General features: G+C 40.8%; 1 protein-coding gene across 1 annotated transcript; it reads right to left on the reverse strand.

Moving 5' to 3' along the window:
• Positions 1 to 5: 5 nt before the first annotated feature.
• On the reverse strand, positions 6 to 16784 carry LOC311496163 (RNA-binding Raly-like protein; the record flags this gene model as incomplete). Its single annotated transcript, XM_084555927.1, has 4 exons — positions 6 to 523; positions 3878 to 3929; positions 16543 to 16593; positions 16717 to 16784. The coding sequence occupies 4 exons, from the start codon at positions 16782 to 16784 to the stop codon at positions 275 to 277; spliced, it is 420 nt and encodes a 139-aa protein (XP_084412053.1). The 3' UTR covers positions 6 to 274.
• Between the last annotated feature and the right edge of the window lie 2689 nt (positions 16785 to 19473).

Below are 19473 nucleotides of genomic sequence, written 5' to 3' on the forward strand. Positions count from 1 at the left end.
AGTTTATCAGCTACAGTTAAATCTTGTGTGCATATAGATAAAAAGCAGTAGCACATCTCCAATTATACAAACAAAATGATAATAAATGAAAGCCTTGCATAAATGGAAACACATCTTATTGTAGCATAAGAAAACTTGTGTTGGATGGAATTGGATAGAATTTTCAGTGTTCTTGCCAGCAACATGGACAGCAACTTTGGTCCGATTATTGTTGTACATATGGCTGAAACACAGTCCTGAACTGAGAAACAATTAAAAAAAAATGGATCTAAACTCAGACACACTTAATGGACCCATAGAGGAAAAACCTTTCATGGAAATTCCAAGGCAATAACAAATGGATAAACAGATGATAGGTGAGGGACATGAAGCTGTCCAGCTGTCCACTGTCTTTACCTGAGCAGTCCTTCCTCTGTCTGTCCATCTTGTCTACGCAATCCAGCAGGCCATCGATCTGAACCTTAATGACTGTCAGCTCCCTCTTTATGGCAAGAAGCTCTGCCATCTTCACTACAGGGATGGAGAGAGAGAGAGAGAGAGAGAGATGTATTAATTAGGTATTTTTAGGTAAAACTCTGGTCTAGGTCTGGTTTGAGCACAATAGTTTTAATTAAGGTCAAGTCTTATCCTAAAGCATAAGGTTACAATTTAAATGCATATTTCAATGTCCTTGTGCACAACACCAGCTCCATAAAAAAAACATCCCAGTTTGCTGCGAAAGAACTAGTCTGCACAGAACTCTGCACTGACCTCGACCCCAACACCTTTGGGATGAATTGAAACACCGACTGCAAGCCAAACCTTATCAGACCACATCCGTGATGTACCTCACTAATCCACATTCCTGGCGTGAGCTTCTGGTAGAAAGCCTAAACCATCAACAACAACATGGACCAATGTGTACAGTAAAATCACTCGGAGCTGTTTCTTGTGTTGATGTGTTTTATGTTGATTATGTTGACTTTATGTTGAGTGCTGTTTCCGCATTGGCCAGAGTGAGGTTTTAAAGCTCAATGCAGATGCAAGTGTCGCTCAGTGACCCCTGCAGTCATCAAGACTGTAGTCCTGCACCATCAGTTAGTCTCAGAGCTGTACTCTACCTCCTCTAACTGCATGAGCCTTCGCCCTTGCTGTGCTCTGTAATGGACTCATGGCACCTCCAACAGCTCATCAAACGACCCTGAAAACTACTTCAATCCTGAAAGCTTTTCGACCTCGGAAGCTTGCAAAGGCAATCTAATTTTCTTGTGATGGGGCGCAGTAAAAACTATTAAGGCTTGTAATAAACTAGTATAAACAATTCTTATTTGCTATGCACTATTAACTCAGTCTAATTGCCAGTGCTGATAGGCTCGGCAGGGTTATAGCAGGGTGGAGAGCCCTGCGGTACAGAAGCTTTTAATGAAGAGACCATCTGTAGTGCCCCCCGCCCGCTTTTTCTCCAGCACCCTGGGGCCCTACCACCGAGATGAGCTGTCACACAGGCGGGAGATAACAAGAGCAGAGTTTTAGAAAGAAAATTTGTCAACTACAAATTTAAAGAGGGAACCCAAGATATTACTGTCATCAAGGCCGTGGCTTTTGTGTGGTTTGAAATGTAAAAGCCTTTAATTGGAGAGGTTCGCAGTGTTAAACACCCTTGCATATCGCCCTCTGCCAACAGCAAGGTGTAGGTGTCTCTAACCTCTTCGGTTAAAAGCTTTTTAATATTCGGTCCCACATGACCGAACCTGAACTGTTTCTTCCATTAGGACACGTCCACAGTAAGAATACATCTTTTTGTCCTTTACACTCTGCAGGGTGACTGTCATAAACACAGTTATAATGTTTATTGGTGGTTTCACTGGATTCAACAGTCACTGAAAAACATTTGAAAAACAGAAGCAAAGGCCAAAGTTACAAGTTGCCTTGGAAAACAAAATCGTGACTGTAGCTGTTACGACCCTGCTTGGGAGCCACAACATAAAGTGAAGACACATGACAGAGTTACAAAACTGTGAGTTTATTTCAACAAAAGACAAAAAGGTGAGACATGGTGAGCCTCTGCAGCTGTAAAGGGGTCTTCTTATGAGTGGCTTATACTTCTGCATCAATTTGACGCCATAGCTACAGATTTTTCGATCAGTAAAGATAAAATACATTGAGCAAAGGTTAACTGAGGAGGTTCGGAGATACAAACATTTGAAAGACTCGTCTTTGGCGAAATTTTGGCAGAAGTTTCAGTTCCCATTGTTGAATGTGAAGCAGGAAAGTAGAAAGTGAAGCAGGAAGTAGAAACACAAATGAACTCGACTGGCAAAAAAGACACAGCGCCAACTAGTGTTTGGGTGGTGTTTTTACAGAGCGAGCCAGACGGACGAGCACACAAGTATAAATGGCTCGCACCAACGTAGACTACGTACATAGGTTATGGCGTCTATGTCCCGCAGAGGCATAAACCGCGCCTCAACAACGCTCTTTACACACATCTTCTCAAGTGTGGCTTGTTAAGGCAATGAAGCACAAGCCAAAGACACTTGCACAGTCACTACAAAGACATTAGAGGTGCAGAGGGGCGTAACACCTCCTCCTCAAAAGGGATCCTCCAGGAGCCCTTAAAACGAACAAAGCCCCTCTGCAATCATGCCAGATCGTGCAAAAATAAATACCCCTACACATGATTACACAAAATTTCTACACCAAACACTGAACATGTAGTGTGACCCACCACACCACACAGAGTTGTTCACACTGTGGCCACGTTCACACATCTTGTCAGCTCAATCAAAATATCCCCATTTTAGGGATTAGAGGTTCTCGTTCCCACTTAAACCGTTCCAGAACTCACCTGGTTACCTCTCTATCAAAGAGACTGAAATTCTGAATAACTAGATCTCTACTAGTCTTTGTCGGCTTTCAAGGGCACGCCAGGGGCCACCCCAGGGTTCCGCACAAAAACAACAAGGTGGTGATGGTCACACCAACAGTAGCCAAGGCTGTTCAAGAAAAACTGAACTGAAAGCAGAAACATTGTATATGTGATTTTCTGGTTTGTACACATGGTGAGTAGGGGTGTACATTTATTGACTCTCAGTTTTAATCCAAAGTTTCCTTTCAACTTTGGTTCAGTCTCCACCAACTCCTGGGAAAAAACATCTGGTGCTCCACTTTTGTATTGTTTACCAAAAGCTAAGATCTTGCCTTAAGTATAGGTATTTGTATTTTATTGTCATTTAACCCTTTATAAGACACTTACTGAAATATTTGGAAATTCTAAATTCCAACCCTAGAGTTATTGTAGGACATAAGAAGCCATTTTTACTTTTGTGACAGTTTCAGAAATTTTCATTTTCATGTAGAAAATCAAGATCATATATGGTTCCTTGCCCTTAAGTGGTAAACAAATTTACTTAAACCACAGGTGTCAAACATACGGCTCGTGGGCCAAAAGCGGCCCGCCAGAGAGTCTAATCTGGGCCGCAGTGTGAATTTGCAAAGTGGGAAAATTACATAGAAGACTGCAACTTTTCAATGAAAACAACTACTATCCATAATTTTTCCGCTGTTTTAATAAGAGAAGTGGACAGAACCCAACACTGAGACCCAGGACTAAGGCACCGGGACTCAATATAACTCAATATATATGTGTGCTGAAGTTATCAAATATGGCTCCCTGTCCCATAAAGGGTTAAATAAGTAATTTGTAATGTTGAAAAACAGGTGCCAATGCTATAAGACTTTCACTGTTACCCCAGCACATCTTCTTACATTTGTCATTGCTGCTGTCGGAGGAGGTGTGCGTTCTGTTGCTCCTGCTGGACGGTCTGCTGCTCTTCATCCTCAACGCCGCTGTGGAGGAGGAAGAGGAGGAGGAAGATGAAGGGCGAGGCCGTTTCACATGACTGGGTTCCACTGGGACTGAACAAGGGACACGCTGGTAGTCAAACACCCTGCAAAACACATACAAGTTTTAAACACACACATCAACACACACACACAGAGCGAGAGAGAGCGAGAGCCCCATAATGCACCACTGCCTGGGGCTCTGGTTTAGCGGACATGCTGCTTGTTTGTATCTTGTCTGTTTTATTAGGGTAATAAAGTGTAGAGTCATTTATGTCATGAACAGACTGCATGTTTATGTTAGTAACAAACTGAAGAGCAGTTCAGTTTGTGGGGTGATTCAGTGAAGTCATATACTGTTTAGGTTTTAAAATAGACCAGTTGAATTAGAAACACAAGGTTATTTCTGCACATTGCATTCTACTTATTTTATATATAGCTGGATTGGAACTCAGCCATGGTGTTGTATATTGTATTGATTGCCTATAGAATGTCCTTTGAGGCAATTTGTGATTGTGACTTTGTGATATGGGGTCATGTAGATAAAACTGACAGGAGCGTCCCCAATTGCATGACAAGAATTCAGTTCCAACATGGTTAACAGTTATATAAATTCCATATGCAGAGGCAAACCAGTGAGTGTATCCTACTAACAAGCACTAAGTGTATTCTAAGCCTGACACAGTGTATCCTTTATGTCCTCTGTGTCGTAGAGCACTGTTGCACTGGGTGACAATTTGCCTAATTACCATGCTCACACAATGTAGTTTTTTTTTACTATGCTATAAACATCAAGTGCGGATTAATAAGCATTAATAAGCATGTTACAGTTCAATTATCAATACTGACTATGTATAAGATTTTTAACACATAGTGCCCTAATTGCAAAGATTGCACCACAAATGAAGCAGGGAACATGCAAAGCATCCGCTGATATCTGTGGCACCACAACCTAGGACAATCACTGACTGCAAAGCATTTTCCAAAGGACTTCCTTTAGGGATCTGGAGTGATTGAGTTTTTGAGCCTGTGGCACCAGAACTGTGTGATGCTCTGCTTGCAGCTGAAGATTATTTTCATAGACTTTTGGGTGATGTGTATGCATTTATTATGCTTTTTATTCATTCACTTGGTTGCAATGTTGCAAACAAAATCCTCTGGACACTGGTCTTGGTCCACAGTGACTACTCCTCTACTTGAAGCATCATCTTATGTCCTTTGTCCATAAAACTGTTCACAAAAAATTCTAATAATTCTAATAAAAGTATTTAAATGATCCACATGGAAATTAATTGAGAATGAAAGCTCTGCCATTATTATGTAGCTGCAGCTGAAAGTCAAGCGAAAATGAATTTGATCTTAATCCAGACACAGCTGTTCCTCTCTGTCAGGCTGCGTTACCTAGTGGGGGAGAACTGAAACTTTTTGAAGGGCAAAGTGATTTGTATTATAAAAACGGATAACCAGCACTGATTCCATTTCATCAAATAATCCCACACGCCCTCTTTTCAGCACTTGCTGTGCCTTCTCCCTTTTTCTAAGGCGTTCGTGTTGTATTAGTACTCCCTGACACCAACACTGTGTTTTCTCCAGCGGTTGTTGCGGTCTGATAGAGTGTGTTGCGCTGTGGGTGAGAGCTGACTGACAGCTCCAATTTGATGGAGGGAGCGATACAGGAGGCGATGGGGAGGACGGTGAGCAGCCTTTCCTTTCCCTGTCAACCTCTGCTGTCTATCATATCAGCCATCTACAGCTGGAAGAGGACTGACTGCGGGAAACATGAATAGATATTTTTTTCTTTGTCACACACGCGTACAAATGCATGAACACGCTTACCTGCGTGCATACACAGTTCATTTCAGAAGATTATTTCGTGACTTGGAAAAATGCATTTACATTTCAAACACCTGAGAAAACGAGAACACACACCATTAAAAAAATATATCAAATGTTAATAGAATATTTCATGCTTTCACCTGAAATCAAAGGCTGTATCCATCTTTAGTCATTTTTTTTTTTCATATAGAGACCCAGCCCTGACTTTTAACATACAGTGTCAGTGTAAATGTAGGTTGTTTCTGCTTCAATGAAAAGGGGCCATTTCAAGATCTTCTATATGAGACACAAAGCGATGAAAGTTTCAAAAATGCACTCTCTGAGGTATAGCTACTGACATTTTTCAGTGCACAAAGCATGAGGTTGTTCCGGCATCTCAGAGAACTAAGGGTGCTTTCACATCTCTATTTTGTTGAAATTCAAAGAGTAATTCATACAATACAGTGTTGCATTGGTTCAGTTTGTGTTCACAGAACAACTACCTCAACACTTGTTCTTGCCAACAGTTTTGTGACATCAGGAAATCAGGACATTATCAAATCAAAAGTGGCATAGAGTGTGGACACATTTATTGCATCAGTCATGTATCAGTGTTCTGTATATGGGCAACATGTTCAGACTGATCAAGCATCTAGTGTAGAAAACAATGATTATGTTTATACAGACGTGGACGAAATTGTTGGTACCTTTCCGATAAAGAAAGAAAATCCCACGGTGGTCACTGAAATAACTTGAAACTGACAAAAGTAATAATTCACAAAAATTTACTGAAAATTAACTAATGAAAATCAGACACGGATTTTGAATTTGAAAATCAAACTAATGAAACTGGCCTGAACAAAAATGATGGTACCACTAACTTAATTTTTTGTTGCACAACCTTTTGAGGCAATCACTGCAATCAAGCGATTTCTGTAACTCTCAATGAGACTTCCGGACTTGCTGAAAGGTATTCTGGCCCACTCCCTGTGAGCAAACTGCTCCAGCTGTCCCAGGTTTGAAGGGTGCCTTCTCCAGACTGCATGTTTCAGCTCTATCCACAGATGTTCAATAGGCTTTAGATCAGGGCTCATGGAAGGCCACTTCAGAATAGTCCAATGTTTTGTTTTTAGCCATTCTTGGATGTTTTTAGCTGTCTGTTTTGGGTCATTATCCTGTTGGAGGACCCATGACCTATGAATTTGATCGCACCCTGCACAGACACAAAACCTTTGCCTCATTATTGCATCTGTGAAAATAGAGCTGATGTGACTTGCCAAAAAGCTCCAGTTTTGTCTCATCTGTCCAAAGGATATTTTCCCAGAAGCATTGTGGCTTGTCAATATGCATTTAGGAAAATTCCAACTCAACTATGGAGTCCTCCTCTGCCGTCTTCCATTAAGTCCACTTTGGCTCAAACAGTGACGGAGTTCATCTCTAATCTCTTTGGAAGTTCTTCTGGGCTCTTTGGTTATCATTCGTATTATCCTTCTCTTCAACTCGTCATCAATTTTCCTCTTGCAACCACATCCAGGGTGGTGCTGTGGATCTTAAACTTCTGAATAATATGTGCAACTGTGGTCACATGAACATCTATCTGCTTGGAGATGGTCTTATAGCCTTTACCTTTAACAAGCTTGTCTATAATTTTGTTTCTAATCTCCTGAGACAAATCCCAGGATTGCTGTGTTCACACCAGCCCAAACAAACCAACCTGAGAAATAAACTCTCCTTGTTTTGGAACAAAGACATTGGTGTGAAAACACCTTTATGTCATATCAGTGTCATTTGTCTCTACATGTGATCCCAGACACTCTCCATGATTGAATGTAGGACCAGGCACCTATGCAATAGCACTGTTTGATGGATACAAATCTAAACATGTACAGTAATGTACAGTACAAAACTGCATCATCTGCATGCATGTGCATTTGAATGTCAGGACAAGGTGAAGGCATTTCATTTACAGTATATGACCAGTAAAATGCATTATTACAAAGAAGCACATCAGCCATATTGCAGGACGTTTCAGCCTTCAGCTTCACCACTGTTATTTGGACTATAGCTGTCAGCCCAGTATCTTTAATCAGTTTAATTGTGCAGCTGATTGAGGAGGATTTTACTCCTCAGAGAGTCGCTCTACATGCACAAGCAGTTTTAGGGTTTGCACACTTGCCAAGCAATAGCAGATGCGGTGGATGATGTGCTATGCCATGCGGTCATGCAGATAGCTGTCAGCACAGTGGAGTGTGGAAGGTTAAAGGGTGTTCAGCCCAGTGTCACACCCTGCAGATGAAAACAGAAAGACAAATAAGCTCCTTTTCATCATAAAATCCCTAGTGTTGATAGCCCTAGTACATGTCTTACATTTCTTACATTTCAGACTTCTGCTGCTACAGTTACATGTTATATAGTATTGATGCATTCATAGTCAGTTATCATAAAGCATTAGAAGAGGAAAAAACTGTCTAAGATGTAAAGAATTTATTTGGGAGGTACGCTTTATCATACTGGTTTATTACAGTTACTCTTATTAGTTTGCTTTTAGCATGGATGTTTCCAGTATCAGATGTTTTAACTACCAATTAAATCTATCTGATTTACAATTTTAATGGCCTCTTCATTAATGGTTAGTGAGACCGTGATAGTCATGTACATCTTTACTGCCAGTTGACTACCGGATGGAGGCAGCTGTAGTTCAGTGGGTTGAGTGGGTTGGAATCGAGCCGGAGGATTAGACTCGATCCCCGAAACACGCAATTGAGCAAGACGCTGAACCCCCAGTTGCTCCCAGCAAATGGGTTGATGAGTCACTGTGACTGTAAACTGCTTTGAGTAGCAATAGGTACAAAAGCAAATATGAAAACAAGACCATTTACCAGGACACCTAAAAAAAAGTGGCCTTTAATCTGAATCTGTTTAGGATCTGCCATAAAATTCTTGCATGAATATGATCAAAAAGACAGATTAAAAATAAATGGATTAAAATTAGTTGGCTTATGCCAAATAAAAGTAGAAGGTAAAGGAAAATCTAAAACTATAAAAAGCTCAGTATTCAAAGAGGACAGGGGCTTTGTCTCGCTAGATATAAACTTACTGCCTGCAGGTTTGATGGTGCCTGAGAGATCTGACTTCACCTTTTGGTAACTTGTTTTTTTATTCTCCTTGTTATAAAGTTCAGTATTTTAGATTTGATATATTTCTGTCTAAAACTTTGTGAGCTCTGTGTAATACAAACTATTTAGTATTGTGAAATACGGGTGCAGGTCCACAGGAGAGGAGTAACATAAGATAAGCAAATTTTCGATTCGTTGCATTGGACGATCAGCACACACACATAAACACACTTAAACCTCCTGCTGTGTTTGTCCCTGCAGTCTTTACACGTCAGGATTATGGGTGTGTAGCATGCTGATCGGGGGCTACTGTACCTCACTAAGCTGATAATCCACAACCCAGCCAATAAACTCCTATAAATATTTACAGGACGGCGGTGTTGGCATGGCTGGGCTTTATGGCTTTACCTTGCCTCACCTCATATATTAAATCTGTGTAATTATTGAGGAAAATAAATAAATCACACCATAATCATAGCTGGAGGCTTTTCAGAGAAGGCGGCACGCATGGAATATTGATCTGGCTAAAAAGGGTCAAATATTCTGTGGCATCTGGACAAACTATGCTATAGTGTTTAAACCCTCCGAATGAGTATTCCCAAAGACTCAAAATAAGAAGCCATATATATGAAATATATATGAAAGATTCAAAATAAATTGAGAAATGAATTGAAACTGTTCGCAGTCTAATTAAGGTCTGCCAGCTCGGAAGATGAATTATTGCTTCCATGACAGAACCAGAAAAATACCTGAGCTGATGAAAACTCTGAGGTGTTTCTAAAAAAGCTAGAAAGGGGACTGTAGATTTATACATTTTTTCCCATACAAGCTAATGTCTTAAAGTATAGATTCCCATGCTTAAGTGAAGAAAAGTGTTCTCATTTACAAAATGAAACAATACTGACAATCAGTGTGTGGTACTTGAGTGGGGTCCAAGTCTGAGACCCTATGGAAAACCCTGTGTCAACCCAAAAATGATCCAAAAGTTTGAGGATTTAAAAGCATTTTAAAACAAAAAATTGCAAAATGTAAAACAAAGCACAACAATTTAAGCTATTTCTGGGAGCGGAAGACTGAAAGTTTCAGTGGGGGCAGTGCAGACCAAAATGGACCACACTGAGGAAAGCAGCTTCCTCACAAGTGGTTGAAGAACACCAGACTTTCCAGTTTCCTTTTTAAATGTAAATACATTTCAAAAGGTATTAACTACAAATATTACATTTTAAGATTTATGATTTCTAAACTGTCACTTTTAAGATTTAGTCAGATTTAGTCTACATCTTTATTATGGTTAGGGAGAATCTAAAGCTAGAAAGATCTCCTTAAAGCACATTTAAACAGACACATTCTGCTTTGAGAAATATTTGAAATGTTTGTTGTTTTCTCGTTTTCCAATTCAAAAGAATGCAATTACTTTAAAAAAAAGTTGATGTTATCTAAAATGACAATCCCATATGCAAATAGTTATTATTTCAAAAGCATATTTTAAATTCCATTCTTAATGCATGTGCAGTACAAGCTTTACATTTCCACATCAGACTGATAAGTTGCCTGTTGGACTGGCATTGGTATTTGGTGATTATAAAATGATAATTTTATCAGCTGTAGTTTCTGAGTGGCTGCCAGTTGTAATGTTTATGGGCAGGAATCAAATCTCAAGTCAATACTTGTTCAGACACCATTAATGAAATATGAAAGGTGAACTCCAACACATTAAAACACATTATAAATGGCCACAGAGACGAGGGGGATATCTTTTTTCTTTAATTACGCAATTTAACATTAATATATATATTTTTTTGTTGTTAACCACATGGCAAGAGACTCCAGAAACATTAATCCATGGTTCAGGTGTTGAAACCTCTACAACAATAATCTGAAAACAGTTATGTGGACACAAACAAAATACACTAAATAGAGAGCCTGGTGTTGACAAACTCTAGTTTAATACGGGATGTTGCTTGATCACCTGACAGGAGAAAAAGACATAATTTAAAGGATCTATGAAGTCAGATTTCATCTTCGAGTGTTTTAATATGCTGTATGTCTTGCACTATGACCATTTACACCGATCAACCATAACAGTAAAATCACTCTTTGAAGCACGAGCTGTTGACCTGGCCTCCAAATTCACTAGATCCCAAACTGATCAAGTATCTGTGGGATGATCCACAGAGGCCCCTCCCCTCTACCCATAGGACCCAAAGGCCCCCACTAACAACATTCTGTTGCCCTCAGAAGGCCCATGTCCATTCTCTGATGAGTCACAACTGTTTTGAAGGTACAAGAGAGACCTACACATTATTGGGAAGGTGGTCATAATGTTATGCCTGAAACAAACAGCACGTCCTGTAATTTCCTTGTTTAGCACGATGTATGTCTGTAGTGCTGTAACTGAACTACAGCCAGGGTAGGCTTCATTGTTGGAGTGTGAAAATGGAGAATGTGTTCGGAACTATGAGAGGAAAAGACAAAAAGGATGATCTACACGAGTGAATAAGATGAGGCGGTGTTGGAGGATGTGTTGGGGGTTGGGTGAAGCTGACTGAACAGTAGGTGAGCAAGAGCGTGGATGGAAAGTGAGTGGAGCGTTTATCTGAGTGGCTGCCGGCTGCCAACATGCTCATTTTTCATGCTGTCAGCCTCTTTCTCCTTCTCTGCACTCGTCTGTTGTTCTCTCTGCCCTCTGCTCCTCTCTTCCATCTCCTGTCTCTTATTCTACAACCTATATACAGTTATCCTGCCCCTCCTCCACCACCTGTCCTTGGTTGCCTGCAGTGATCTGCGCTTTCAGCCCGTGGCAGAGCGATCTGGTGCTGTTTGGAGATTTTTGCTTTTTAGTTTATTAACCATTTTGGGGGTGAAAGTCAAATGAGAAAGCAAGGTCATTGTGTTTCAGAAACAACTTGTATTTAAACTGCATGGATGCCATAGCAGGATGACAAAACAAAACCTTAAACTGACACAATTTCATCAACTTCACCTTTCATTAACTCACCACCATCTTTAACCTCTCTCTCAGAGGTTATGGTAGACTAACATCTAAAACATTTTCTCAATGGCACCCGATCTACCTGCACTACCTTCACAATCTACCAGTCGATCGCGATTGACATATTGGGCACCCCGGCTCTATACCCTGTTCACCCACGACTGTGTCGCCCCCCCCCCCCCACAAGGACAACACCATCCTGAAGTTGGCGGACGACACTGCAGTGACAGGACGCATCACTGGCGGGGACGAAGCAGCCTACAGGAGGGAGGTGGCCAGTCTAGTTGCATGGTGTGAGGACAACAACCTCACCCCCAACACGGACAGGACCAAGGACATGATAGTGGACAAGAGGAAGGAGAGAAGATCTCATCAGTCACGGTTTATCCAGGAACTTGAACTGGAAAGGGTGAGCAGCTTTAAGTACCTAAGGGTCCACATCACTGAAGACCTTGCCTGGACAATGAACACCACACAGCTGGTCAAGAAGGCTCAACGGTGACTGTACTTCTTGAGGAGGCTGAGGAACTTCAGCATGTCACCTAAGATCCTCAGCAACTTCTACAGCAGCATCGTTCAGAGCATCTTGACCAGCTGCATTACTGTGTGGTAGGGCAGCACTATGGCCATGGACAGCAAATGCCTGCAGAGAGTGGTGAAGACTTCTGAGAAGATCGCCAGGACTCCACTGCCCTCTCTGCAGAGCATCCACCAGTGTCGAGTCCACAGGAGAGCTGTCTCCATCACTAAGGACCCCACTTACCCCCAGCACGGACTGTTCACACTCCTACCCTCAGACCGGATGTACAGCAGTGTGACATTTCGGACCTCAAGACTGAAGAAGTCCCTTTTCTTCACTGCCATCAGATTTCTAAACAACTGACAGGAGTCTATAATCATCGACTACTTCATGTCATGCATTGCACTGTTCACTTTTCAATTTCTGCTTACACTTCAGTTAATTGTTTACATTCTCATTTGCATGCTTAGCATTGATATTTGCACTAGTTATTTAATGTTATGTATTATATTTATCTTTTTATATTCTATTTCAAAGATTTTTTTACTGTTTGGGTGGATGGCAAAAGAAGAATTTCATGGTACAGGTCAACATTTAACTTGTTACTGTGTATGGTATATGGTTTGGTATGTGAGTAAAAACACCAGCCTAGCCTCTGGAAAAAAATTATTATCATTATCAATGCACAGTTATAATCATGAATAGATTCATCAGATTAACACCACATCAGAATACAAAACCAAAAGCATTTGGTTGTGTGGATCACAATATCTTATTGGAAAAAATATCTTGTGAGGACCAGAGAAACCATCTCCAAATTCTAATGCATATATGTGCTTGATACATTTCAGCTTGTTTTAAATTCTGATAAAACTAAATGTATGGCATTTTTGAGGTTGTTAAAGTTCTGTTCTTGTTTTGCTCTGTGTTTGGACTTACTTTGAGCCCACTGGGATACAGGATGTGATGCCCTGACTTTGAAGAGGAAAAATAAAAGATCCATTTGAAAACATTTGTATGCTAGATAAACATAGTGAATCCAGAGTGAAAGTTTGTCTACTCCATCACTCTCCATCAGAAGGTGTTTTCTGTTCTGTGAGGAAGCCTGAGAGAGCCAGATGGACTGGGGTGAGCAGAGGTGTAGTTTTGAGCTGCCCTCCCTCCCAGTGTGTGTTCTGGTTTATCTGCACCCTCCCTGTGATTTCAGCTGCACACATCCAGCAGCTCAAGTAAGTTCACAGCGGCTGATGGAGGTGGAATTACAGGTTGAGAGAGAGGAGAGGCTTTCTAACCAACTCATCTCCTACTTTTCACTGATTTTACTAAAATGCCGTAACGGCACTTGTTGCCAACAAATGCTGGCATCGTGCTAGTTTTTTTTTTTTTTCATTGTTTTCCTCAGTTTGCTGTGTGCTCAAATACAAATGGTGTCACCTTCAGTGCTGTCAGGTAGTTTTTCATGTTTCATATGTTTCATTGTTTTTTAAAACTGTTCTTTGACAACTGAAGAGAGGCTGGAGTGGGGCAGTGTCTTTGGAGTTTATGAAAATGTAGTTTCCAAGCAGAAGCATTAACCTCTTTACATTCATTATCTGCTTTTATTGTTGATCAGATTTGTCCCATCCCAACATGGAATGTTTTAATCCATTCAAAAATCTGATCTTTCTTCCTGCTTCCTTAATGAAACCCAATTTTGCCCAGTAAATAAACCTGGAAATAGTTTGGCTGTAATAACAGACATGCTGATTAGTGTCACTGTGGACTGAACCTTAACTAAATGTTTGTGTAACATCTGATCCTAACATGTGGTCCAGACCTAGCCTAGCCCTAAAGGTCTTCACCTTAATAATGAAACATTTATAATAAGGAACTTTAGTCCTCCAAAAGAAAGTTCTGTCCACACAATGTACTCCATTAATGTGTGATTACTTCAGACATTAGATCTAAGGGAGCATCCAGGGCAGCTCCTCCCATTTTTGGTGCTAGCCTAATAATGTCGCCACCACCGACAACAATCTGTTGTCGGTGGTGATTGTTCCGTTTCTATGCGTGTCTTGTAGGTTGTATTGAGGGTTCCCCCTTTAATAATGATCTATAGTATTTGAAGTATGTAGTCAAAGTGTTTTTCTATCTGGAGCCATTAACATTTACACTGTGCTTCAAGTTCAGCTTCATGATGCATCATATTGGTGGTTTGTCTTTGTTGGTGTATATTTCTCAGTACACCAACTTTTTTCCAGAAAACTGAATCAGATTTCATTATGATTAATTATTTATTGATTATACTTCGATATTTCTGTTCCTCTACTCTATCCCATCATTTTCTTTCTTTCTACAGTCTGCATCTCTCAGCACTCATTTCTTTTTCCTCCTTTCTTTTTATCTTGTCGTTTCTATCTCTCCTTTCCTATTTTCAATCTCATTCTTACTTTTTTCTGTTCCATTAAATCCTGTCATTTTAATCATCCCAGCTTAGCTGTCATTCCCCTCCTCTCTCTCGCTGTTGGCTTGGCGTACAGTATTATTTTCAACATGACTATATTTTGTCAGAGCATGTGTATCTGTTCCCCGTTCTGTTTTCATCACCCGGTAAAATAATACGAGCTGTGGATGGAGGGCAAATGCCAACAGCAGCATTCATCATCAAAATGCCTGTTCTAGTGGCTGAAATCTGAACACAGCAAGGTCAAACTCAGTTTCCATCTTTTCCTGGAACTGTAAACAGCACTCTGAGAGAGGCAGATCACTTCCTAACCTCACAGTCAACTGTTTGCCGCCATCCAACAGCAAAACGCTTTGCCACTTTGCCAAAGAAACAAATGGGTTGTTGGGATGTTCATGTTCTCGGAGGGTGACCAATTTTCGCCTTTCAGTTTTTGTGAATGTGCCATCTGAGTCACTCAGAAAATACATTCAGAAGCTGTTGAAATGCTTAGATGTTTTCCAGAGCTCCTGACTAAAATGGCTGGTGGGATCAAACCCAGAACATCAGTTCAGTTTCTAGGAAGTTCTTATATGAATACATATTTGGTCAGGCAACTTCTCCACTTTTACATCGCATTACCACAATCAGAGGCAGGCTTTCTCTGGTTTCTACCGGTGCATTTCCATGATGCAAGTAATATAGTAATTATAAAACTAATTTTTCTGTGTGATCTTTTTCAACACATTTGTTTTTTTCCACATTGTAATTTTATCCATGCAAGTTCCCACACTTTGTTGTTTGTTCATATCCTTTAAAACAACACATTGAAGCATCCTGCAGACTGGTGTCATCCTGTCATTCCCTCTTTAGAAAACGAGGTTAGAGTTATAAAGCTAACCCAACATGTGAAAGAACAAACTCAAGTCAAGATGCATTCTATTACAACTAGGGTTGCAAAGGGGTGGAAAATTTCCGGTAAATTTCCGGTAAATTTCCAGAAACTTTCCATGGGAAGTTAAACTGGGGAATTTTGGAAATATTCCAAATTAGAAACTTTCCATGGGAATTATGGGAATTATGGGAATTATTGGGAATTTATGGGAATTAACTGGAAATTGGGGGTAATTTAAACAAACTGTATCATATCCAAACATAAATGTAAATATTTTTTGTCATAAACAGACATCCATGCAAAATAATACAAAAACATGACATTTCAAAAATAGCTTTCATTTAGCACCTAACTTACCAGATAGTTAGCTACTGTATTAATACATTTTTATTTAATATTTGCAAGTTAAACATTAATAACGTTATAGATCAAATATATTTACCCCATGATATTATCAAAACTTACTTGACTTTATATAGTCCGCGGGCTCAAATGTGTGGCTTCAATAGTCTTGTGCTTTGAGCTCAAAAGTGTATCCTCCAGGCTTCATGTAGGGGGCGTGGCCTCAATAGCCCTGCAGTAAGCAGTGTGCTGTGTGCATGTGATTGAGGAGTGTACTTGCATTAAATCTGGTTGTTTTAGCCAAGACTATGCTACAATATATTCCCCCCAACTATATTTAAGTTCCCTGTTAAGGGCCAACCTTCAATTTTGTAAATTTCTTATTTATTCCTGTTTATTCCCATATATTCCCGTTAATTCCCGTTAATTCCCATATATTCCCGTTAATTCCCATGGAAAGTTTCCAACTTTGAAAATTCCCGGAATTTTGCAACCCTAATTACAACAAAGTAAACCATTTGGTCAGCATGACTGAATCAGGAAACTGTTGCGGAACAGGTCCCGAATTTTGGAAACTACCATTCACTCAAGAACCACTATGATGATCTACAGGCTTACCGGTTATATGGTTCATCAGGATACCGGTCATACTCCAAATCATATTCAGATCTGAGGAAAGAAAGAGATTAGGGTTAAAAATGCTTCTGTCAGGATAGACTAGATAAAAAGACTTGACTAACACCTAGTAACAATCTCTAGTGAAAGACAACTCCATATGTGGCGCTGTTGAACCTTGCCCTTCCTCTGTTTAGATCAGTGGTTGGCAACCTTTGGCACTCGTGCCACGGGTGGCACCCCATGGCATAAGCACTGGCACGCTGACACCTCTCAGTGTTCTGACGATCATCGCTTTATGTGTAGCCTGATTTCTTGGGTTTGAGTGACAGCTCCCACCCACATTCCCTGCAGCGCTGTAGCTGCAGCCCAGCTCACATTCCCAGAGACCTGCCGATGGCAACGCCGGCTGCCTAAAAGGCCAAAACTAGGGCATTCCAGTCCTTGTGGACACAAGAGTTTGGTTTTGTATTTTTGAAAGACCGCGCTGTGTGCACTTTATGTTGTGAGAATGTTGTGTACCGAATGTCAAGTGTTAAACAGTATTTTGAGATGAAGCACGAGGAGACTTTCAAAGACCAAGCAGACAAAGCAGAGTCAATTGAACATGCAGTGTCCAGGTATGATAAACAAGCTGGCTTCCTCCGAGTTTTTACCACTGCTAAAAAACACAGATGCTCTTTTTGAAAACTTGCCAAATAAAGGAACGATCAAGTCACGAATAAAGGACATTCCCACGTCAGCTAGAAGTGTTCATCGACGTATCGATGAAATGGCTGAAGTTCAGCAAACGGAAACTCCACTGCATAATACATCAAGAAAATCTGTGTGCAAAAATGTCAAATTCGGATCTCAATGAAGTTATGGCCACGGTGGCAAAGATTATTAACTTCATAGTGAAGCGATTCGCACTGAAGCAATGGCAGTTTCAGTCCCTGCTGGAGAAGCTGGACAGGGCCTATACAGATCTCCCTCTCCACTCCCACTCAGCAGTGAGATGGCTGTGCTGCAGAAAAGTTCTGGAGCGATTTGTCAGCTGCTTTGACGCTATCAAGGCCTTTCTGGCTGAAAAAGGCCAAAAGTATCCAGAACTGGAGGACGATAAGTGGATTGTGAAACTTATGCATCTTGTGGACATTACGGGACACCTGAACGGGCTCAGTCTCAGACTGCAAGGTGCAGGACAAACTGTTTTGGACATGTTTGAGACATGGACGGCTTTTGACAGTAAGCTGGCAGTATTCTCAGATGACATGTCCACCTCCACTTTCCTCCACTTCCAATACCTAAGAGAGCTGTCCTCCCACCGCAACACTAGCAACACTGAGATAAGCACGTACATGTGTGAGCTGGAGGCTGAGTTCACAACGCAATTTGTGGATTTTAAAAGGTACAAACCAATGTTCTCTTTCTTGATCAAGCCCGATAACTTTGATGGACATGATTTGGATGCTATTCTGATCGACTGGATGGATACAGAGCACATGGAAATGCAGCTGATTGAGCTGAAGAGCTCAACACTGTGGGTGACGAAGTTTGCAGAGCTCAGAAAATAGTTAGAAGCCACACCAGTGCAAGATCACGAAGCCCACATCATCGCCTGCTGGGAATCTGCACCTGAGAAATTCAGCTGTCTCTGGGACATTGCACTGGCGCTGCTGTCAGTCTTCCGGTCAACATATCTCTGTGAGCAGGTGTTTTCACATATAAAACATGTGCTCAGCCCCACCCGCAGTCAGTTAACAGCAGAGCACTCTGAGGCATGTTTGCAACTCAAAGTAACTAACTACAAGCCCCAGGTCACAGAGCTCAGCCAAGCAAAGCAGGGTCAGGGATCACACTGACTATCTGGTAGGCACCTGTTAAGTTGATGTTGCCTCAGTCTACACTTGGTTTTAGTTTAAATGTGTAGCTGTTTGTCCATGTCTTTGAAATGTTGACATGGCTATTTTGTTATGATATAATACAGATTTAGTACTGTTATTGGTGTTTTGTTATGATATAACAGATATGGTACAGTTGAACTGTGGTCTCAGTTTTGGCCTCCCTTCCCAGTGCAATATATTTATGAAAGCAGTGTTTTGAGTTAATAACAGAAAAATATCTTTAAAAATATGATTGGATGTGCTTTATATGGATGGAATAAAATTCCAGGTATGTTGGAAATGTTTTTGTATTTTGTGTCATAATTTAACTTTGAAATTTTCTTCTCAACGAGTGTGCCATTATCAACAATAACGCAAAGTGGCACTCCATGTCACAAAGGTGCCAACCCTTGGTTTAGATGAATCTTTAAGTATTGCTTATTCTCTGTAAAAGCCAGAGACACAGCAGACTCCGAGTCCGTCACCAATCCGACCCCCTCCATGGGCAGTGCCTTCAGCAGCCGACTGCTTGACCTGCACTATGTGAAGGAGCGTTACCACAGGTCCTTCCTTCCTGCTGCTGTACAACCAAGCCTTCTCCCAGTAGTCCACATATGTATAACTACTGTTGTCTTTAATTTGCTATTTTTTGTACTTATTTAATGTTTGCTTTTCCTTGTCTTGTGTGCACTGACCTTAATAATATATGTTGCTGCAACACTGCAAATTTCCCCACTGTGGGCTAAATTTAAGAATTATCTTCTCTTATTTTAGTAGACTACAACCATTTTTTCACTGTTTATTAGCTAAATAATCTTTACATTTACAGTTTACACGTAGCTCTAGTCTGAACCAGTGCCAGTGGCACAGTTGGCTCCTGTTATATGCTGGGTAAATGACAAAAGAGAAAAGGAGACTAAACTCCATACTATGGCCCTATTTATCCTCCCAGGAGAGGGAATCAATAGCACACACACACATGCAGCATAGACAAGCTTCTGGAAGCTGAGAGCTTAATAAAGACAGGAAAGAAGGAGATAACGGGAGGCAACAGGAGAGCACCACAGGG

Source organism: Chelon labrosus (assembly GCF_963514085.1).
Source record: "Chelon labrosus genome assembly, chromosome: 11".
NCBI lineage: Eukaryota > Metazoa > Chordata > Actinopteri > Mugiliformes > Mugilidae > Chelon > Chelon labrosus.